This window comes from Lissotriton vulgaris, chromosome 2_1 (genome assembly GCF_964263255.1).
Source record: "Lissotriton vulgaris chromosome 2_1, aLisVul1.2, whole genome shotgun sequence".
NCBI classification, from domain to species: domain Eukaryota; kingdom Metazoa; phylum Chordata; class Amphibia; order Caudata; family Salamandridae; genus Lissotriton; species Lissotriton vulgaris.
The window spans coordinates 453,921,076-453,942,015 of NC_141687.1; the positions used below are offsets into that span (position 1 = coordinate 453,921,076).

The following is a 20,940-nucleotide window of genomic DNA, read 5'->3' on the forward strand; positions in this document are numbered from 1 at the left end:
TGAGTGCTGGGTTATCCTGCTCCCACCAAGCCTGGAGCTGCTCTCATGCTGAGGACAGCTCCAGGATTGGTTGTTAGTGTTCCCCTGAGCAGGAAGGAAGTCCTTCCTTTTCCTGCTTGAGGTCACTAATATGAAGAAAGAATTGCTGCATCCTGGGGAGCAGTAAATATGGTGAGTTCGGCGCTGTCGTGCTCCACTATATTATTATAGTTGTAGCCACCACTGCTGATAGGGACTGGCACTCGCTGAAAGTGATAGCAGCACTTGCTCATTCACTTTTTCATGCACCTATAAACTTATCTCAATGGCTTAAGGACCTGCTCCAGAACCCTGTGTGTAACCTTTACTTCACTGATACTGTAATTGTGCATATTATGTAAGTGAGATGCTTTTGCCATGCTGATGTGCTGTATGTTATGTAATAGGGGAAGCATGAACTGCAGCTGCAGTCTGAGTGATGGGAGCTTGTTTTGCTGCTGTCCAGTTGTGCCTGTTTGGCTTAGAAGTGAAGCCTGCTCATCAGCTGTCCAGTTTGAGCCTGCCTAGTGAGGGTGGGAAGCTGTCACTGCTGCAGCTGTTCTGTTGTCCCTGCTACATGAAGAATGGCTGTTTCCGCAGCTGTTGTCTCATCTGTACCTGATCTGTGAACAATGGAAACTTGCAATGTGGATGTACAAATTGTACATATTCTGTGAGGAAGGGAGGTTTGCACTCTTGCTACTGGCTTTGAGCCTGTTTTGTGCATATGTGGCAGAATACTGCCCCATCTGCCTTTTACATAGTCATTGTGTCAGCATCGCTTGCGCTGCTCCTGCTGATAATTTACCCTCTGTTATGTGTCAGCTAAGATTGGTATATGCATTTATCTATGAAAAAAACACAAAAAGATTGGCATTGTCAATGCAAGATGTAAATGAAAACTTGCTATTTCACAAAATAGGAAAACAGAGTTTAATTTACATCTTACACCTCAACCAAAAGGTTTTTGAAATGGGGTAGATCACTGTGTAAACTTTTTGCAACACACTTTCTAAAAGTGACTCCTTGACATGTCCTGACACGATTAACCAATCCTGGCTCTTTACTCAACATCACTTTGCACGCTACCATTCTATTAGCCTGTAAGGAGTGTTGAAATAAAACTACAAGCCCCAGAATGCAACATGCTGCTGCCAAAAAATCTAGAAATGGCTAATGGTTTTGTATTCAGAGTAGGGGTGGTTGCCAGTGTGTCACTTCACTATCAACAGCCTCCTACCTACACTGACATATTTAAATGGCTTTCAAACATTTGTGATTCTGAAATATTAATGATAGAATTAGCCCTACTTTTCTTTCTGAAAATGGTGCCACCTTCCAACAGTTCTGAAAGAATGGGGTGCAATACCCCCCTAGACAACCCTTCTTTCCCCAAAGAGGAAGGGGTCCAAGAAACCGTGGTTCCAGAGGTCGTGGTACTCCCAACACCTCCAATTCTACCAGTAAGTACTACTCCTTCTTCTTCTTCCCTCCCATAGTAGGGGGCAGACTAAAACAGTTTTATCATGTTTGGAATTCAATCACCCAAGACCCATGGGTTCTAGAAACCGTCATGGGCTTCAAAATAGACTTTTCAGAGATCCCCTTCCAATCACGCTTACCCCAACCCTTTGTCCTTTCACAGGATCAGGAAAAGATCGTGGAGGAGGAAATTATTTCTATGCTCAAAAAGGGAGCAATAGTGGAAGTTCCTTTGTCCGATGCAAGATTCATAAGCACACTTTTTCTTGTTCAGAAAAAGGACAGAGGGTGGAGACGGGTAATAAACCTTCGAGAAGTCAACAGATTTCTGGTTTATCGTCACTTCAAAATGGAGGGTATCCACCTTCTGAGGGATCTCCTTCTCGAAGGAGATTGGTTGGTCAAGTTAGACCTAAAGGATGCCTACTTCACTATCCCTATGTACAAGGAGCATTAAGCTTTCCTTCAATTTGCTTGGAAAGAACGCCTTTACCAATTTCAAGCTCTTCCCTTTGGCCTCTCTTCTGCCCCTTGGTGTTTTACCAAGATCTTGAAGTGTATCGTTACAATTCTAAGAGAAAGGGGTATCCGTCTCATCATCTACCTGGACGATATTCTTATCATGTCCCAATCCCATTTAGATCTCCTAAGAGATCTAAAAACTTCCATGAACTTAATAGAGAGTCTAGGATTCATCATCAACAGAGAAAAATCCATTCTCTCTCCCTGCAAGACCATAGATTTCCTTGGCTTCACCCTAGACACAGTGAAGTGTCTTCTCCTCCTTCCTGCCAAGAAGATTGCCAAGATCCGGAAAGAGATCAGGTCCGTCTTAAAACAAGAGTCTCTAACACTCCGTGAACTAGCCAGACTTCTTGGGCTTCTTTCTTCTTCCATCCAGGCAATTTTCCCCGGTCCTCTGAATTACCGTGCGCTTCAAAGATTAAAGAGAAAAACGCTCAATTTAGGTCTATGGTATGGGGATCTTGTCTCCCTGGACCAAGATGCCAGAGCAGAGCTCTTTTGGTGGCTGGAGAACTTAGACGCCTGGAATGACAAAGCTATCTTTGGCTGATCCCCAGATTTGGTCCTAGAATCAGACGCCAGTCTTCATGGCTGGGGTGCACGTTTGGAAGACCAGAACACCTGTGGGGTTTGGACCCTGACGGAATCTTTTCAACACATAAATTTTCTGGAATTGACAGCTGGTTTATACGCTCTTATGTGCTTCAAACACTCCATTCAATGGAGGACTGTTGTTCTGAAAATGGACAACATTTCTGCTGTGGCCTATATCAATCGTCTTGGAGGAACGAAATCTGCAGATCTCTCCAATCTTGCCAGGAAACTTTGGATGTTCTGTCTGGAACACAAAATTTCCCTCAGGGCAGAATATCTTCCAGGAAAATCGAACAGTTCTGCAGACTGGAATTCAAAATTCCTTCTAGACTTCTCAGACTGGAAACTCAATGTGAACGTCTTCAATACCCTCTTCCCCTTTTGGGGTCCCATGGACGTGGACTTATTTGCCAGCAGGCTTACCTTCCAACTTCCCAACTACTTCAGTTGGATGCCAGACCCGGGCGCTCTTGCTGTGAACGCCTTCCTCCAACCATGGTCTCACTTCCTGGGTTATGCCTTCCCTCCTTTCGCCATGATTCAGAGGGTCCTCCAGAAAGTCAGATTGGAACAATGCCTTCTGATCCTAATTACTCCCTAATTACTCCCTTTTGGCCATCCCAAGCTTGGTTCCCCACAGCCCTGGAACTAGCATGCGACATTCCCTTTCTGATCCCAGCCTCTCCAGGCCTGGTCTCAAACGCAGACGGAGAATTCTTATTCTCGAGGGGAATTTGAACCTTCTTGCTTGGAAAGTGTCAGGCAATCTAACGAATTGTCTGGACTTTCGTCGACAGCTCTCTCTCTTCTCTGAGAATCTTGGGCACCCGGAACACACCTTAGGTATAACAACATTTGGAAAAAATTTTTTCATTGGTGCCTGGAAAGGAGTCTCGATCCCGTGGAGGCTCCGGTCGTCAATATCGTAAATTTTCTGGTCGAACAATTTGACAGAGGCCTATCTTATCGTTCTATTAATTGTTTTAGATCCGCAATCTCCGCGGTCCATTCCCCTATCAACGGTAAATCGGTAGGTAAAAATCCTATTATTTGTAGAGTCCTCAAGGGTTTAAGACTAAGGAGACCTCCTAGACCTAAGTATCAGACCCTTTGGGATATCAAGTGTATTTTAGACCTTTTTTGTTCTTGGCCAGAAAACTCTTCCCTTAATAGAAAATTTCTCTCCTTCAAACTCGCCACTCTCTTGTGTCTAGTCTCCTGTAGAAGAGTATCGGACATCAAAAGCTTAGACATTTCAAATAGATGTTATGATATTTTTGGTGTCAAGTTTGAATTACTGAGAAGAACTAAAACCATGTCAGATTTTATCTTTTATCCTCGTTTTGACACTTTCCCTAAACTTTGTGTGGTTGCTTGTATGAAAGAGTATGACGCTAGGATGTCTCTCCTACGCCCTAACGATGCAAATCAACTTTTAGTTTCTTTTGTGAAACCTTTTAAACCTGTTTCTTCCACCTCTATATCTAGATGGGTTAAGTCTACCATGAGTCTTGCTGGTATCGACCTCTCTAAATTTCAAGCACATTCTATCAGAGGAGCTATGGCCAGTAAATCCTTCTTCAGGTAAGTTGGATGATATCCTGAAAGCTGCTGACTGGTCAAATGCTAACACCTTTGCTCGTCATTATTGCAAGCCTATCGAGCATATGTCTGATGTTGTCCTTCGGGGCTACGAACATGCATAATGTAGCCTCCGGTCTTGTAATGAAATTGCGATTCTCCTATTAACATGACCAGAGAATCTGGATTTCATTAAAGACACAGAGGCTGACATTATCCCTCCCTCCTCCCTTTTACAACATTTGATATGTCTTTATGATATTGAACTTATCGACTACTTCAATTGTTGTTAATCTTTTATTATGCCTATGCTTCTGTTATCTTTCTGATTGTGATGAGGTTTTATAGCTCTCTAGGCTCTTGATTCTTAATCATTTCTTTCTTTCAGGCAATTCTGTTTAACAGGCTGTTGATTGAGAAGCTTTCCATTCAGATGCTGAAGTTCGTTCCACAATGTTTTTCAAGCTCTTCTTGGATCTCTCCGTTTATGAAGTTCTTTCCTGCTGCGATTCTTTTAAAAGAGGCAGATCATATCCTGGATACATCCTTTGTTCACTGTTAACTCTAGAACTTATCCTTTATGATGTAGTGCGGCTGTGTGAGTTGCTTATTAAAGGATAATGCATAATGTCAGCCTCTGTGTCTTTAATGAAATCCAGATTCTCTGGTCATGTTAATAGGAGAATCGCAATTCTACTGCAAATCCCTTAAACGTGTTAAATCATGCCTATACTGGAGTGAAAATCTTTCTGAATCTGATACAGTGTGACCACTCGGGATTTTATTTGTAAATAACTTTCTAGTTACCTCAAAAAAAATCTTTGCTATCACCTTGTTTATGTTTATTTATTTCACTAGAAAACCTAGGGACACAATACTCTTTCATTCGGAGCTCTGCTCTTGATATCAGAATTCACTAAGAGCTCAATTCTGAAAACACCTAATTATGCGAAGTCATCATGCCTGTGCAACGTGACGCAAAGTGACGCAAAGTGTGCTTACTTTCCAGTGCAAAATGTATTTGTCCTTTGTCCCTTGGAAGGTGCACTTCTGTGCAGCTGTGCTCCATTATGCGTCAAGGGGGTGTTACCTATGCGGATCTGAACAATCACACATGGGTTAGAAGCAAAACCTGATCGACTAAGATATCCAGACTGGGCTACACTTCAGTGATGCATCCGAATACACCGTCTTTCTAATTTCAACCGCACCCTCACCCTTATCCCTTATGTCATGGAGTCATCAATCTGAGAGTGCAAACAGTGCATATGTGCTCTCCTTTTAACTGCCCCAGTTTCATATTCGGCTGAGAGTTCGAAGTGTCAATTATATCTGAAGCAAACAAGTAAGCCAGAGTTGCTTTTATGCATAATAGGAACAAGCTCATTGAATACTGGGATTCATTAGATTTGTTTCTACATTTAGTTTGAAGAGGACTGAAACAGTGGCACTTCAAACTCAGTGATTGACATATATTTGATGTACGGTGAACGAGAATTCTGCCTACAGATAGATGGAATTGTCTGTAAATGAGACCTACAAAATACTTCAGAGGCACTTCCTTCCGGGACCACTCCTCGAGGTATTCCTGGGATCATCGTACCCACAATTATGTGTCTAGGACACTACTCTTTTTATTTGCAAGAAGTTAATCTAGAATACCTTCTCTCAACTTTAACCAAGAGTCCTAGGGTGCCAAGTTCCACTTGCAATACACAGAGTCTCCTGTCCACAGCAGGGTGCAGTGTGCCCTCTCGCTCCAGGGGTGTGACTGGTGGTGCCGAGTTGTCTAAATTGTGTTGTCCACCAGGGTATGCATGGCATGCCTTCTCACACAGGTTTTACTTGGATGTTGTCTCATCAAAGGACTGCATGAGGGCAGAGTGCTGCCAGAGTGTGTACTGGGTTTCAGGTTTACTCTGTAGCAATGTTTTCCCAATAATGATCTCTATGAGCTGCCGTACACTACCCACCAGGGGTTTGTGAGGATTCTGGTATGCGTATGAGGGCTTCCCTCTTACGAACATGACCTCTAGATTTGTATGTGATGCTTTTTGTCCACTGCCACCATGGTAATAAAGCGTCTGCCATTTTCATTGAGAGGTTGTGCATCGTAAAATAATCCTCATTTCAAGGGGTTGCTTGTGAAGCAACCTCACTTCCACCCTCCAAATTCTCACCATTTTGGGACACTAGATCTTGACAGGTTGTGTACAGCTAGGGTTCTTAGTCGTCCGGCTCCTTTGGTCCTCGGGAAAGCTCTTCCTATATGTGGAACGCAAGATGGGCGCACACCGCTAGCCTCTCCACCGGATCGCCCCTCAGCATTCTGGGAGTGGTAGTGCGAGTAGCAAAGAAACCGGAAAGTTCAAAGTGTATCACCTTGGATGGTGCAAATCAGTTCTTGAAGCTTCAGTAATCTCTAGACCCGAGACATGGCCCGGGTTTCGGGATTTATATCCCTCATCAGTAGAGATAAAGTTCAGGGGTGGTGAAGAAAGCCGCTGTAGATCCGTCAAGGGCTTTGTTGCCTGCTCAGCACGCAGGTGCGTTTCCCAAAAGCCCGTCGGCTTGGAGGCTCGCAAAAGCCCTTAAGTAGAACGCAAGATGGGCGCACACCGCTAGCCTCTCCACCGGATCGCCCCTCAGCATTCTGGGAGTGGTAGTGCGAGTAGCAAAGAAACCGGAAAGTTCAAAGTGTATCACCTTGGATGGTGCAAATCAGTTCTTGAAGCTTCAGTAATCTCTAGACCCGAGACATGGCCCGGGTTTCGGGATTTATATCCCTCATCAGTAGAGATAAAGTTCAGGGGTGGTGAAGAAAGCCGCTGTAGATCCGTCAAGGGCTTTGTTGCCTGCTCAGCACGCAGGTGCGTTTCCCAAAAGCCCGTTGGCTTGGAGGCTCGCAAAAGCCCTTAAGTAGAACGCAAGATGGGCGCACACCGCTAGCCTCTCCACCGGATCGCCCCTCAGAATTCTGGGAGTGGTAGTGCGAGTAGCAAAGAAACCGGAAAGTTCAAAGTGTATCACCTTGGATGGTGCAAATCAGTTCTTGAAGCTTCAGTAATCTCTAGACCCGAGACATGGCCCGGGTTTCGGGATTTATATCCCTCATCAGTAGAGATAAAGTTCAGGGGTGGTGAAGAAAGCCGCTGTAGATCCGTCAAGGGCTTTGTTGCCTGCTCAGCACGCAGGTGCGTTTCCCAAAAGCCCGTCGGCTTGGAGGGTCTCAAAAGCCCTTAAGTAGAACGCAAGATGGGCGCACACCGCTAGCCTCTCCACCGGATCGCCCCTCAGCATTCTGGGAATGGTAGTGCGAGTAGCAAAGAAACCGGAAAGTTCAAAGTGTATCACCTTGGATGGTGCAAATCAGTTCTTGAAGCTTCAGTAATCTCTAGACCCGAGACATGGCCCGGGTTTCGGGATTTATATCCCTCATCAGTAGAGATAAAGTTCAGGGGTGGTGAAGAAAGCCGCTGTAGATCCGTCAAGGGCTTTGTTGCCTGCTCAGCACGCAGGTGCGTTTCCCAAAAGCCCGTCGGCTTGGAGGCTCGCAAAAGCCCTTAAGTAGAACGCAAGATGGGCGCACACCGCTAGCCTCTCCACCCGATCGCCCCTCAGCATTCTGGGAGTGGTAGTGCGAGTAGCAAAGAAACCGGAAAGTTCAAAGTGTATCACCTTGGATGGTGCAAATCAGTCCTATATGTGGCTGCCACCGCTGGGTCTCCACTTCATGCACATACACACACACACCAGGGGCTCACTCACTGCTTCCTGCTGTCCACATAACTCTTTCACTACCTCCAGCTGCCACATGCCACATACAGGAAGGTGAAGGTGAGGGCTGGGCTGAGGCGACATTGCGCCATTCAGGAGGAAGTGACAGATATGCTCCTAATCTCATCAATGAAAACAGAAAATGGACTAAGCACAATCATTGCAAACACTGCATTCATTATACGCTGATCATATTGGCTATGCATTAAAGAGGAAATAAAAATCAATTAAAACAATTCTTTTTACTGAAATAGTGCAGAAACAATTTTTTTACTTAATAACTTTTTAAGCTGAAGTTTTCTTCACATTTTCACCAAAGTGGTTGTTACAGGCACATAGAATATGTTACAACAATAAAGTCTCAATAAAATGAGTTGCTGCATGGATGAAACACTGAAGGATTAGACATACATGCTATAGAATCATTTAATTGGTTAAGCTCAAAGCACAACTATATCACATCCCTATATCATGGAAGTACTGATATTATTTCATAATTGCAGTGATGATTGTGTTTGGGCAGCTGAGGGAGCTATGCGTAAATACCCTTAATCCCACTCGCACTGTCAGCCAGCTATAGATTTCTACAGAGGATCCTACAAATAAGTGGATTGGTTACAAAAAGAATAATTGCAGAAAAATTGCCATTTCCATTTGATAACTTTATTTCGGTCATAGACCATAAAAGTGCAGATAAAATACATACAAAGCGCAGTAATAAAATCCTTAAATATAAACAGTTAGAATAGAGGATAAATAGTTATTAAACAGTAAGTTATCAAAAGGGGGCTCAGCTGAGAAAAATTGTATTAAAAAAAAAAGCGGACAGTTTGTCCAAGTTATTTCCATTTGACCTTAAACAAAGCCTTTCCTTCTACGCCACATACCATGTAGGAAACCGGAAACAGCAAAGACAATAGGGGGGGAGGTATCATATGTTAAAACCCTCCACGCCTACACACATTGCCTAAGTCCCAGGTTTCTACATAGGGGAATCAGCCAACATTTTCGTATTTTAGTTTACGCCGGGCAAAAGAACATAACATGCACAACACCTTCTCGGCTACAGTTACAGGCTGGGCAGGTTCCCTCTTCTGTGTTGGCCCATTTAAAAGTGAACGCCCTAATGGGCAGGCAGGCGTGTCTCACTTTGGTATATAATTTCCTCGCGAGGGGAGGTTGCACTACATCTAGGAACTCCTCCCTCTGGGAATCAGTTTTTACTAACAGGAACTCAGCAGATAGCCTGCCCAGAGTTGTCGAGCAGTGTAATGCATGGAGGTTTTGATACCTCACAGAGGCCAGCAACTCTGACCTAGGTATCCTCGGGCAGCTCAGCTTGGGGGTCTCCCATAGCTGGGGCAAACCTACGTAATAGGAAAGAGCCTTGATGTGGGATAACCAAGGAATGTTTTTGTTCTTTATTTGTCCCCAAACCTCAAAAAATTCCGCTCTATAGGCTGAAAGCTCCGGTACAGACCAGAGCCTTCTCGAGTAGAACAGGGATCGTGCAGCTACCAATTCCTTAATGGACTCCAGGCCCAAATCTAGTCGCAGGGGTGTGAGCGGTGTACTTTGAGGTAGGCCCACCAGATTTCTCATAAAGGACTGCTCAACCTTTAAGAGGCTCAGTGTATTCAGGTGTCCCCAGAGTTCTGCGCCATAAATGGCTGCTGTCTGGGCCTGGAGTCCATAGATCTCAAGGACAGGAGCAACCGGTTTGAAATCCGATGTTTGTGGAATTTACCGATACCCCCCAAAGTCTGTGAGAGTCTCAGGGTAGATTGAAAAACTTGGTGGCCCCAATCAAAATGTTCTGTCAACGTGACACCAAGGTAGACAAAGGTTTTCACCCGTTCAAGGGGGATACTGCTCAAAACTGTGTTAGGACGGGTGTGCCTCGGGGATTGAAGATCATAAACTTTGTTTTCTCCAAGTTTACCTCCAGTCCCCCCGAGGCACAGAAAGTTACAAATCCTTCCAGAACCCGCTGGATGCACCTGACGTTTGGGATAACAGGAGAGTATCATCCACGAACATCAGAGCGGGCACCCGGCCAGTGGCTAACCAGGGAGCGTCATTATCCTTGACACCGTTTAGGGCATCCACCAGGCCGTTGATGTAAAGGCTAAAGAGTGTTGGAGCCAGGACGCACCCCTGACGAACACCCCTGGATACAGGGAAACGGGCCGAAAGATCCCCATGCCTCCCACACCTAACCTGGGCATAGTTCCCTGCATGGAATCTAATCAAAATATCGAGTAAAAAGAACGGGAGGCCCAATTCCTCCAACATCTTCCACAATCTTTCCCTGGGCACAAAATCGAATGCGGCCCGCAGGTCCACAAAGACAAGGTAGAGGCTGCCACCCTCTACGCTTGCAGTTTTCCAGAATAGGACCTGGAGCCTAAAAATTTGGTCCAGATTCGAAATACCAGATCTAAATCCGGCCTAGAGAGTAGTAAGTATTTCATGTTCCTCCATCCATCCTTGTATCCTGTCCAGTATGATCCTACCCATTAGTTTTTGAGTTGTATCTATAAGGCTAATAATGTGATTTCAACATAACAAAATACTAATACGGGCCCCCAAGAGGGTGGGCAAGAGGGAAAGGGTTATACACATGTCCATTATGAATTTTGGAAGGGCAGCATGTACAATTAGTGTCAGCAAACCTATATTGATGACATGAGCAATTTTATGGTAGAATTTCAGTTTTAGAGAACTTTAGTTTATAACCACAGATATTAGAATATAACCTCATCGCTCGTAAAAAAGGATTTGAGGAGGAGAGGGGGTTAGACATATATGTTAAAATATTTTATTATATACATTCAAGGAAGGGTTCTAAAGAAAGATTAAAAAGCAAAGAGGAGAGGGGACAGCCTTCTTCTGGTACCTCTATGTAATTTAAAGTAAGGGGAAACATATCCATTAACTAACACACTAGCACTGGGGTCAGAAGTCAGAATATAATAATTTAATAAAATAAATAAAATTAGGCCCAAACCAATGAAGAGTTGTAAACACATATTGCCAATTAATGCGGTTGAATGCCTTTTTGGCATCAAGAGATTGGAACACAAGAGGAAAGTGATATTTTTTACCTAATGCAAGAAAATTGAAGAGCATTCTGACATTATCCACAGCAAGTCTACCTTTAAAAAAACAGATTGATCAGATTTAACAAGTAGGGAAACAACATTTTCAAGGCGGGATGCTAAAAGATTGGCAAATATTTTGCAATCATAGTTAATTAGTGAAATGTGCAATAGTTTTTACAAAGGGTGTGATTTTTGTCAGGTTTAGGGATAATATCAATTAGTGCTTTCTAAAAAGGTCCAGTAGCCTTTGATACTACAAGGCAAGAATTGAAAAGTTCAAGTAATTTAGGGGCAAAAATGAAAGAAAAAGATGAAAATAATTCATAGAAAATCAATCTGGGCTCGGGACTTTGTTTTTTTTAACTAATTTAATAGCATCCATAATCTCCTGAAGAGTTATGTTGGCTTGTAATGATTTAAATTTATGAGGAATGGAAGGTGGATTAGGAAGACACCTAAAAAAGTATGCATATCGTGCTCTGAAAGATTAGTATTTTTTTAATATAATGATTTGTAATAATCGTTGAAAGTATTAGAAAGATCAGCATTTCAGGAAGCAATGTTATTGGTGAGTTCATTACAAACAGGTACAATATTTTTACATTCAGATTAGATTGGCCAACATTTTGCTAATTTTATTTGGACCATCATGATATTTTGATATAACTTTAAGCTCAATATTACAAGCATTAGTCTGTGGTAGTGGGTTTATTGAGGGTATACTTGGCCTTAATGAATTTGTGTAAAACAAAGGAAAGATTGAGGGGTAAAATAAGTATGTTCCAATGTTTTAATTTATTTGCTGTAATAATGAAGTATATTGGGAATTTGCTATCTCTTTCCTTTCAACTGAATAAGCTATAGTAAAACCCAGAAAGGAAGCTTTGAAAGCATCCCAGTTGTTAGAAGTATCGGTTTCAATAGAACGGTTAAATTTTAAAAACGCATTCATAAAAGCAATGGCTTCTGTAATAAAATTATTGTCCGATGAAAGGAAATTGTTAAATTTCCAGGAGGCAGATTTAGAATTAGTGAGGAATTAATCAAAAGAAGATAAAACAAGGGCATGATCTGAAATAAAAATTGAGCCAATTTTTGAGGAATGAATGGAGGAAAGTAAGGGCTTAGGGGCCCATTACGATGGCGGTTGGAAAACCACCACTACCGCCATGGTAGCGGAAAACAACTCCCCACCGGGACCGTGGAAATACCCGAGGACCCGCGGATCAACCGCCTAAAAAAAACGACTGCGGTGGTAAGGGCCTCTGAAAAATCGCCCGACGCGAGCCCGAGACATCGTAAACCGGTTTGCAACAGTCGGATTCACGGCAGAAACACACCAACCTGCCGCCTGGACAGCGTAGACACTGTCCGGAAATGTAGGATACCCTTGATGTGACCATGGTATGTTTCACTGTTTCCGTCCGCCACGGTCGCACACAGTGATGAGTGGGAGATACGGCGGGTGGCTGGAGCATATCCACCGCTGCGGAAACACCGTTAAAATAATGGTAGCCAACATGAAAACACTTAACAAGGCCACCAAGTCCACCCAGCAAACTAGACCTGCCCCCAAAACAACTAACACAGCCCAAAGACAAACCACCATGGCAAAATCAAAAACTACAAATCACAGGAAAACCCACAAAACAGATCTGCCAGAAATACACCATTTTGCCACACCCACATAGCTGAGTATAAGACCAGCCCCTTCCCTGACCACAATCCTTTGCAACACTCCAGCAGAGAAGGCTATCAACCACATCTGAAAGGAGAGGTAAAAGAGTACACTACACACACATCACCACCACCACCACCACACCTGCACCTCTAATACCTTTGCACATCAAAACACCATACACATCACCACCACAACTACTACTTCCACACCTGCACCTCTAACCCTTGGTATACCACACACCATGGCACCACAAAAAATGCCAAAATTCACTGAGAGTGAGTTAAGGGTCTTGGTAGATGAGATAATCAGAGTTAAGCCATATTTGTTTGGCAACCTGGTCCCTGCGGGGACAGGCCATGACCCTCCACTTCCACCCAAAACATTCTCAGATTGGAAGGAGTAGGTGCTTGCCATCCTGCATCTAGAGAGTCTCACAGTAATAGCCGGGGGAGTGCAGGCTGCTAAGCAAAAGCAAATATATCCTGTCACACTGCTATGTATTGTCTTGCACAACTACAAAGCTACGCCCCTTAGCCACAAGTCTAGTCACCAGCACCGCAACACCCAACACAGGTCTCACAGATGTAAATTCACTTCAACTGATTCACTCCAAAGCTACACAACATTCACAGGGTGGCATGTGTATAGACAACCAGCCCCACAACTCCCACCAGGCACCCCTGTCCCACACCTGAGCAGGATGGGGCAATCCCCCCTCCCAGCATGTGTCAGCCAGTGTATGGGTCACCTTCACCTAACAGGTCAGTAGCTATCACACCAGGAAAGGCTGTTTGTGGGTGTAAGGCTGGCACCACCATTCCCACCAGGCATCTCTGTTCCCAAACCCAGCAAGATGGAGCACTCACATCCCCCAGCATGTGGCAGCCATTGCATTGTTCATCTACACCTAACAGGTAGGTAGCCATCTTAACAGGGAGGGCTGTGGGTGGGTGGGAAGCTAGTACTACAACACCCACCATACCCCCTGCCCCACAGCTCAGCAGGATGGAGCACTCCCCCTCTCCCAGCATGAGTCAGGCCGTGTATGGGTCACCTTCACCTAATAGGTTGGTAGCCATCTCACCAGGGAGGTCTGTTTGTGGGTGGGAGGCCTGCACCTCCACCCCCACCAGGCATCCCTGTTCCCAAGCCCAGCAAGATGGAGCACTCACCCCCCACTCCCAGCATGTGGCAGCCATTGCATTGTTCATGTACACCAAACAGGTAGGTAGCCATCTTAACAGGGAGGGCTGTGGGTGGGTGGGAAGCAAGCACTACAAAACCAACCAGGCCTCCTGTGCCACAGCTTGCAAGATGGAGCACTCACCCCTCATTGCCAGCATGTGGCAGCCATTGCATTGTTCATCTACACCTAACAGGTAGGTAGCCATCTTCCCAGGAAGGGCTGTGGGTGGGTGTAAAGTCAGCACTACAACACCCACCAGGCACCCTGTCCCACAGCCCAGCAAGATGGAGCACTCACCCCCCCACTCCCAGCATTTGGCAGCCATTGTATTGTTCATGTACACCAAACAGGTAGGCAGCCATGTTAACAGGGAGGGCTGTGGGTGGGTGGGAAGCCAGCACTACACAAACCAACCAGGCCCCCTGTCCCACAGCTCAGTAAGATGGAGCACTCACCCCCACCCCCAGCATGTGGAAGGCATTGCATTGTACACTGAAACCTAACAGGTGGGTAGCCATACACCAAAGTCATTCTCTCTGTGGTTGGGAGGCCTGCACTACAACTGCCAATAGGCTCTCCTATGCCACCCCTGAGCAGGATAGAGCACTCCACCTCACACAGAAGCATGTCCCAGCCGTTGTATGGTTCACCCTCACCTAACAGGTAGGTAGCCATCTCACCAGAGAGGGCTGTTTGTAGGTGAGAGACTTGCACCCTCACCAGGCAGCCCTGTTCCCAAGCCCAACAAGATGGAGCACTCACACACACCCCCAGCATGTGGCAGCCGTAGCATTGTTCATCTACACCTAGCAGGTAGGTAGTCATATTAACAGGGAAGGCTGTCTGTGGGTGGGAGGCCTGCACTATAACACCCACCAGGCTCTCCTGTCCCACAGCTGAGCAAGATGGAGCACTCACACACCCCCCAGCATGTGGCAGCCATTGCATTGTACACTAAAACCAAACAGGTTGGTAGGCATACACCAAGGTCATTCTGTCTGTGGTTGGGAGGCCTGCATTATAACTCTCACCAGGCTCTCCTGTTCCACAGCTGGGCAAGATGGATCACTCACCCCCACCCTAGCATGTGGCAGCCATTGCATTGTACACTGAAACCTAACAGGTGGGTAGCCATACATCAAGGTCGTTCTGTCTATGAATAGGAGGCCTGTACTACAACTCCCAACAGGCTCTCCTGTCCCACCCCTGAGCATGATGGAGCACTCCATCCCACACAGAAGCATGCATCCGAAAGTCAACAACAATATGACAACAGGACAGGTGAACAGTCAGTGCATGCACCCCAGAAAAGCATGGAGATAGATGACAACACAAGGCCTCACATCACACATAAAATGGTACAGATACTATCTCAAGATAATGTGTGTACACAGCTAAGCATATGCAATTGCCACAGAAATAGCAGTGTGGCTCACCAAACACAATGTTGAAGCAAATCAGGGCACCAACATGCACAGCAACGAATGATCACTGTAACTTACATGGGACTGACCATGAAGGTCCAAAGGAAAAGTAAGCAAGCATGGTCTGTTGAACTACGAAGTCAAAGTACAGGACGGGGCAAAGGAATGCATGAGACGAGAATGGCTAGTACATGCCCAGATGTAACGGCTGCCAGGCAGAGCAAACATCAAAAATGATTTTCACAAAGTTGTGAATCCGCCAGTTGTCAGATGACAACCTATCATTGTTATAATGAAATTTGCATGTGGGGCATGGTACCCATCCATAGGATGTACCCCCACATCCTGTCATAATGATAATCACTATGAAGACATACAATGTGCGAAAAAAGTCAACTGCGCTCTGCATTACCTGTGAATTAGAGACAGTGAACAGCAAGCTTGAGGTGTGCACGTCAATGATCATCTCCCCTCTGTCCCACAGGTGACCAAGAACTGACTGCGGAGGACGAGACCACCAACCTGCAGAGCCAGTCATCTCTCCAGTTGGAACATGGACTCTCTGGGGCTGACTCCCTGGACTCTGACTTTGAGAAGGAAGCCGGCCCATCTGGCATGCCAGTGGAGAACGGGTCCTGGGACACCACTGCCACCCCGCACCCTCAGCAACAACAACACCCACTACTCCGCTGAGCCCTGCTAGAATGATTCCTGTGGCCACCACCAGTGCCCTGCCTCAGAGGATGTACACCCCACCCCAACAACTGCGGAGGCCAGGGCAAGTATTCATGGGCAGACAGTGGTGAGCCAACAGGCGCGTGACAGCAGGGCAGGGGTGAGGCCCAGGGAGACACGGAGGCAACAGCACCATGGGAACGAAGCCCTGGTCATTGGGGCTTACGAGCAGGCCATGGCCCAAATGGACCAGGCCCATAGGATGCTCGTGAGCTCACTCAGGTGCTGCGGTCCATGGACCACCACATGGGACAAATGGTGAACCTCCTGGGCCAGCTGGTGGCAGAACTTAGGATAAGGCCTGCGGTCCAGTACCCCTCCACCTCCCTCCGGTGGCTGGCAGGATGCCAGTTTCTCATCCTCCCCTGTGAGCATGGAGAGGGCTGATTCATCAGACACGACTGGCGCTATAGCTGCGTCCCCCCTGCCAAGAACCCACGGGATGCCCTAAGAAATCATTGGGCCCACACCGCTGAAAGGCACCAGCAAAACTCCAGCCAAGGGGCTACCCATGATGGCACACCTTTTGCCACTGCCATTGACCAGCTCTACTGTCCTTCCCCACAATGCCATGTTAATGGTATCCGGCTGTTGGACTTATCTCATCTACCATCACTCAGAACTCATTGCTTCACCTTTCACAGTTCTGTAAATACTCACTGCCCTGTCACATATATCCCTTGTAAATAAACACTTCTTACACACAAATGATGTTGTGTCTGCTCCATGTTCATCACAGTATGTTAAAATCTTACCTTGATCACAATGTCACAGGAGCATGGATTGTCAGTAAGCAAGGAGAGGCTGAAGGAACCTAGGGAAATACAACAGAACAATAGTCACTAGTCAGGCAGTGGTATCACAGCCAACACACAACACTTGTCATCAAGGTACACCAATCTGCACACTTTACAACAATGAGCAAGAGTACCAACAAAAACCTCCTATAGCTGTGCATGTCTACTGGGTCCCCTAAACATTTCCATGCAACACTGAGGAAATACCAGGCTGCAGTCACAAAGATGACATCAACCTTTTCACCAAAAACAACAGCAGTAGACAATGGCCCCATAGTACCTTGTCACTCAACATCATGTAAAGTAGCAGTTGATGAGCTGTCCACTCAGGTCAACACCCTCCTCCTCTCGACTATCCTCGTCACTAGACATGGACTGGTGTGCAGGCAGGGGCCTTGGCTGATCATCATCGTCCAGAAGCAGTGGGATCTGCTTGCACAAGGCCAGGTTGTGGAGCATGCAACAGGCAACAACGATCTGGCACACCTTTCTCGGTGAGTACATCAGAGCACCTCCGAATTTATCCAGGCAGCGAAACTGTTACTTCCGGAGCCCAAAAGTAAGCTCCACAACACAGCGGGTCCTCCCATGGGCATTGTTGTAGCAGACTTCAGCTGGTGTCTGTGGATTGCGCATGGGGCTCAGCAACCAAGGACAGTAGGGATATGCAGAGTCACCTAGGTGTGAGATACACAGACCTCTTCTTGAAAACAACTGTGGCAGGGGACAGCATGTCACACACATAGCACGCCAGTCAACTCTGCATACTGACCCACAATCCATGCACGCTTTGGAAGCAGATTAGCCATCAGCTGGGGCACAATGCTGTTACGTTGGATGTACGAGTCATGGGCAGAGCCAGGACATTTGGCACACATGTGCGAGATGATCATATCCACCTGGGACACCACGTTGATGGAATGGAAATGTTTCCGATGCCTGTAGATGTACTTACATGCCTACGGTGGAACCAGCCCAACATGTGTGCCATCAATGGCTCCAACAACATTGGGGATGGGGCCAAGGGTATAAAAATTACCCTTAATAGCGCCAATTCATGGCTCCTGGGAAAATTGATATATCTGTCTTTGTTAATCATCATAGCGGCCGGGACATCACGTAGCACCATGCTGAACATGGGTTGCAACATCTCACCTGCGCTAGACACCGTGTCCTGGAATGATCCAGTGGTAAAAAAATGAAGGGCTGCCATCACTTTTGATGTTGGGATAAATGAATGAATGAATGAATTAAATTATATTTGTATAGCGCATTCTACATTAAGGCCTCGTAGCGCGTGTGGACTGCTTGGAGATGGGAAAATAATTAGGGCACATTGAGGAATAGGTGAGTTTTGAGGTGCTTGCGGAAGGCCAGTATGTTTGGTTCGCTGCGCAGAGGGGTGGTGGGGGGGCAGGGAATTCCATAGATTCGAGGCGTTCAGAGAGAAAGAGCGGCCACCCCACTTGGCACGGCGGACTTTCCTGATGGTGGCTAGAAAGGCTGAGCTGGACCGAAGGTTTCTTGAGGGTTGATAGGGCGTAATAAGGGAGTGTGAAATGGCTGGACCGGTTTTCCACATGGCTCTATGAGCCAGACACATGAGTTTAAACTGGATTATGGCCCGGATGGAGAGCCAGTGCATTGTCCTTAGGGCAGGTTTAGCCGATTGTCTCTGGGGGATTTGGAGCAGAAGGCGGGCTGCACTGTTCTGTGACACCTGGAGTCTTTGTAGGGTTGCCCAGGTACAGTGCGTACCTGTATTCAAGGCGTGATAAAATTAGGGCCTGTACCATGATCCTTCTAGCATTGAAGGGAAGCAGAGGGAGAACTTTCCTAAGGATCCTAAGTAGGCCAAAGCAGGCAGTTGCTAGCTTAGTGGCCTGGTAGCCAAAGCACAGAGAGCTGTCAAGCCATATGCTGAGGCTCTTGATCTGCTGTTTTGGAGTGGGCATTGGATTGAGACAGGTCGACCATAGATGTGAAGACAGAGGGGATGGCAGTTGTCTCAAAAACATGAGCTCAGTCTTGTCACTATTTAGTTTTAGGTGGGAGAGTTTCATCCAGTTGGCTACAGCCACTAGGCAGCTGCCGAGGGAGCAAGATGAGTCCTCTGGGTGGTTCAGGGATACCACCAACTTGGTTGGATATGTTCTGCAAGGCCGCAGGTGGGGCTCCAACATAACACATTGTTTCAGTAGGGTGGGTTGATCCAGATGGAATTTCCGGATTATCTACTTATTCTCCATGCCTGTCAGCAATGTGAAGGGTCAATGTATATTTGGTCTCCTCCTAGTAGAGATGAAAGGGGACACATGTCAATGCAATACAACATTACACATGTCCAAGTTCTCATGTCCTTAGTGGCACAACACCTACAATTACTCACTGTTGACTTATAGACCACCTCACCTGTAGGGACCACCACTGGTACACTACTTGTACACTTGTCCCCTATTACACAGCAAGTGCCTCCAGAAATAAAACAGGCCATGTAAATGTACAAAGGGATATGGCCACATCTAGCACGAGCAGCCCTGAGAGTAATCCATCCAGTACATGTGTTAAACTGCAACACTACTGTCAAACACATATCAACTGTGCCTGCCCCACCTTCATGTGTAGGTTGCACAAGGCACACATCAACAACACAATGAGCACAATCTGTGCCTAAACAACACATGTGTGCATTTAGCAGAGACAATAATTCTGCAAAAACTAGGGGTGGGCGTAGTTTGCGAAGTAGCGCTACGCGAAGCTACCCGAAGTGCACTTTGCAATACGTGAACTTCACGTAGCACTACGCGATCTGCGTAGTAGCATGTTCATACTGTGCAAGATGCATTTTCAATGATTGCACAGTGCGAACAAGCATCCGGCACTGTGCAATCATTGAAAACGGCATCTTGCACAGTGCGAGCTGTAGTTTTCTGCCGCTCGAGTAGATTTTTACTCGAGCGGCAGCTTTCTCAACGCAAACTGGTAGTTTCTCATTGTGAGCAGTCACGAGCATGCAAGACCACTCGCAATGAGAAACCTGACCTCCCTGCATTGAGAGTCTCGCCGGGATATCATTTTGCTTGCTCGCGGTCGCGAACATGATGTTGCGGACCACGAACAAGCAAAAAATGACCGCTGCACTACGCTACACTGCGCTATGCGTGTTGCACTGTGCTACGCTACGCTCGCGTAGTGCGAAGTAGCGCAAACTTCACAAACTACGCGAGCGTAGCGTAGTGCTTCGCCCAGGGTTACAAAAAACGAACATCATCATGTGGGGAAAACACATTTATGCATGCAGGTATGAGGGTGGTTACAGTACAAGCCTGTCTCATAGCCATGCAGGGTGCCAGCACAGAGCCCAATGTGTATGCTGACCACATCTGCTGCACATTGTTGGGAATATCAAGATATGCAGGACATTGCTACGTATATTTTAGTGAAGACTCATTGTGTCGAACACTGCACAGCCCTCAATGCATTTGTCCTTAAAGTGCCCCACTGTGTCATGGAAGTCATGTGGGTGGGCTAAACTGGACTGTACAGTCTCTGTCCTCTGTGGTGACGGCAGCCATTCAACCTGCCCAATCTCATAGTCCAGCTCCAGTTCCTAGGCCCACCACCCTGCCACTGGCCACATCTGAAGATAATGACCACACACCCCAGACATCAAGGGAAAGATACAGCACAACCATCACACCACAGCAGCAGCTGCCCAAGCACTCCAGGGCGCAAACGCCATCCCCACAGAAAGCTAAACCCACCCGAGTGCAGAGGCAAAAGCCCTTCAGGCGACACCCAGGGCAAGGAAACCAAGAAGCAGGCCACAGGCTCACATGCCTCAGAGGCACCCCCAGCCAAGGACTCATCTGTCCCAAAAGTGTCTAGCAAAGACAAGTAGACAGTTTCCTTGCCCACTGAGAAACAGGTGCCAGCTAAGAGTCCACGTAAAAAGAGCTCCAAGACAGGTTCACCCACAACATTGACTCCCATCCAGAGCCCTGTGAAGCAGGGAAAGGAGGCCACTGTGGGGGGA

General features: G+C 46.4%; 1 protein-coding gene across 1 annotated transcript in view; it reads left to right on the plus strand.

Moving 5' to 3' along the window:
- Positions 1 to 16,812, plus strand: part of LOC147730583 (uncharacterized) — a 136,602-nt gene extending 119,790 nt beyond the window's left edge. The window contains exon 4 of the mRNA XM_086954089.1: positions 15,857 to 16,812. Within this exon, the coding sequence (XP_086810215.1) occupies positions 15,857 to 16,065 (209 nt within the window). The 3' untranslated portion in view covers positions 16,066 to 16,812. The remainder of the gene's footprint in view (positions 1 to 15,856) is intronic.
- Positions 16,813 to 20,940: the final 4,128 nt, after the last annotated feature.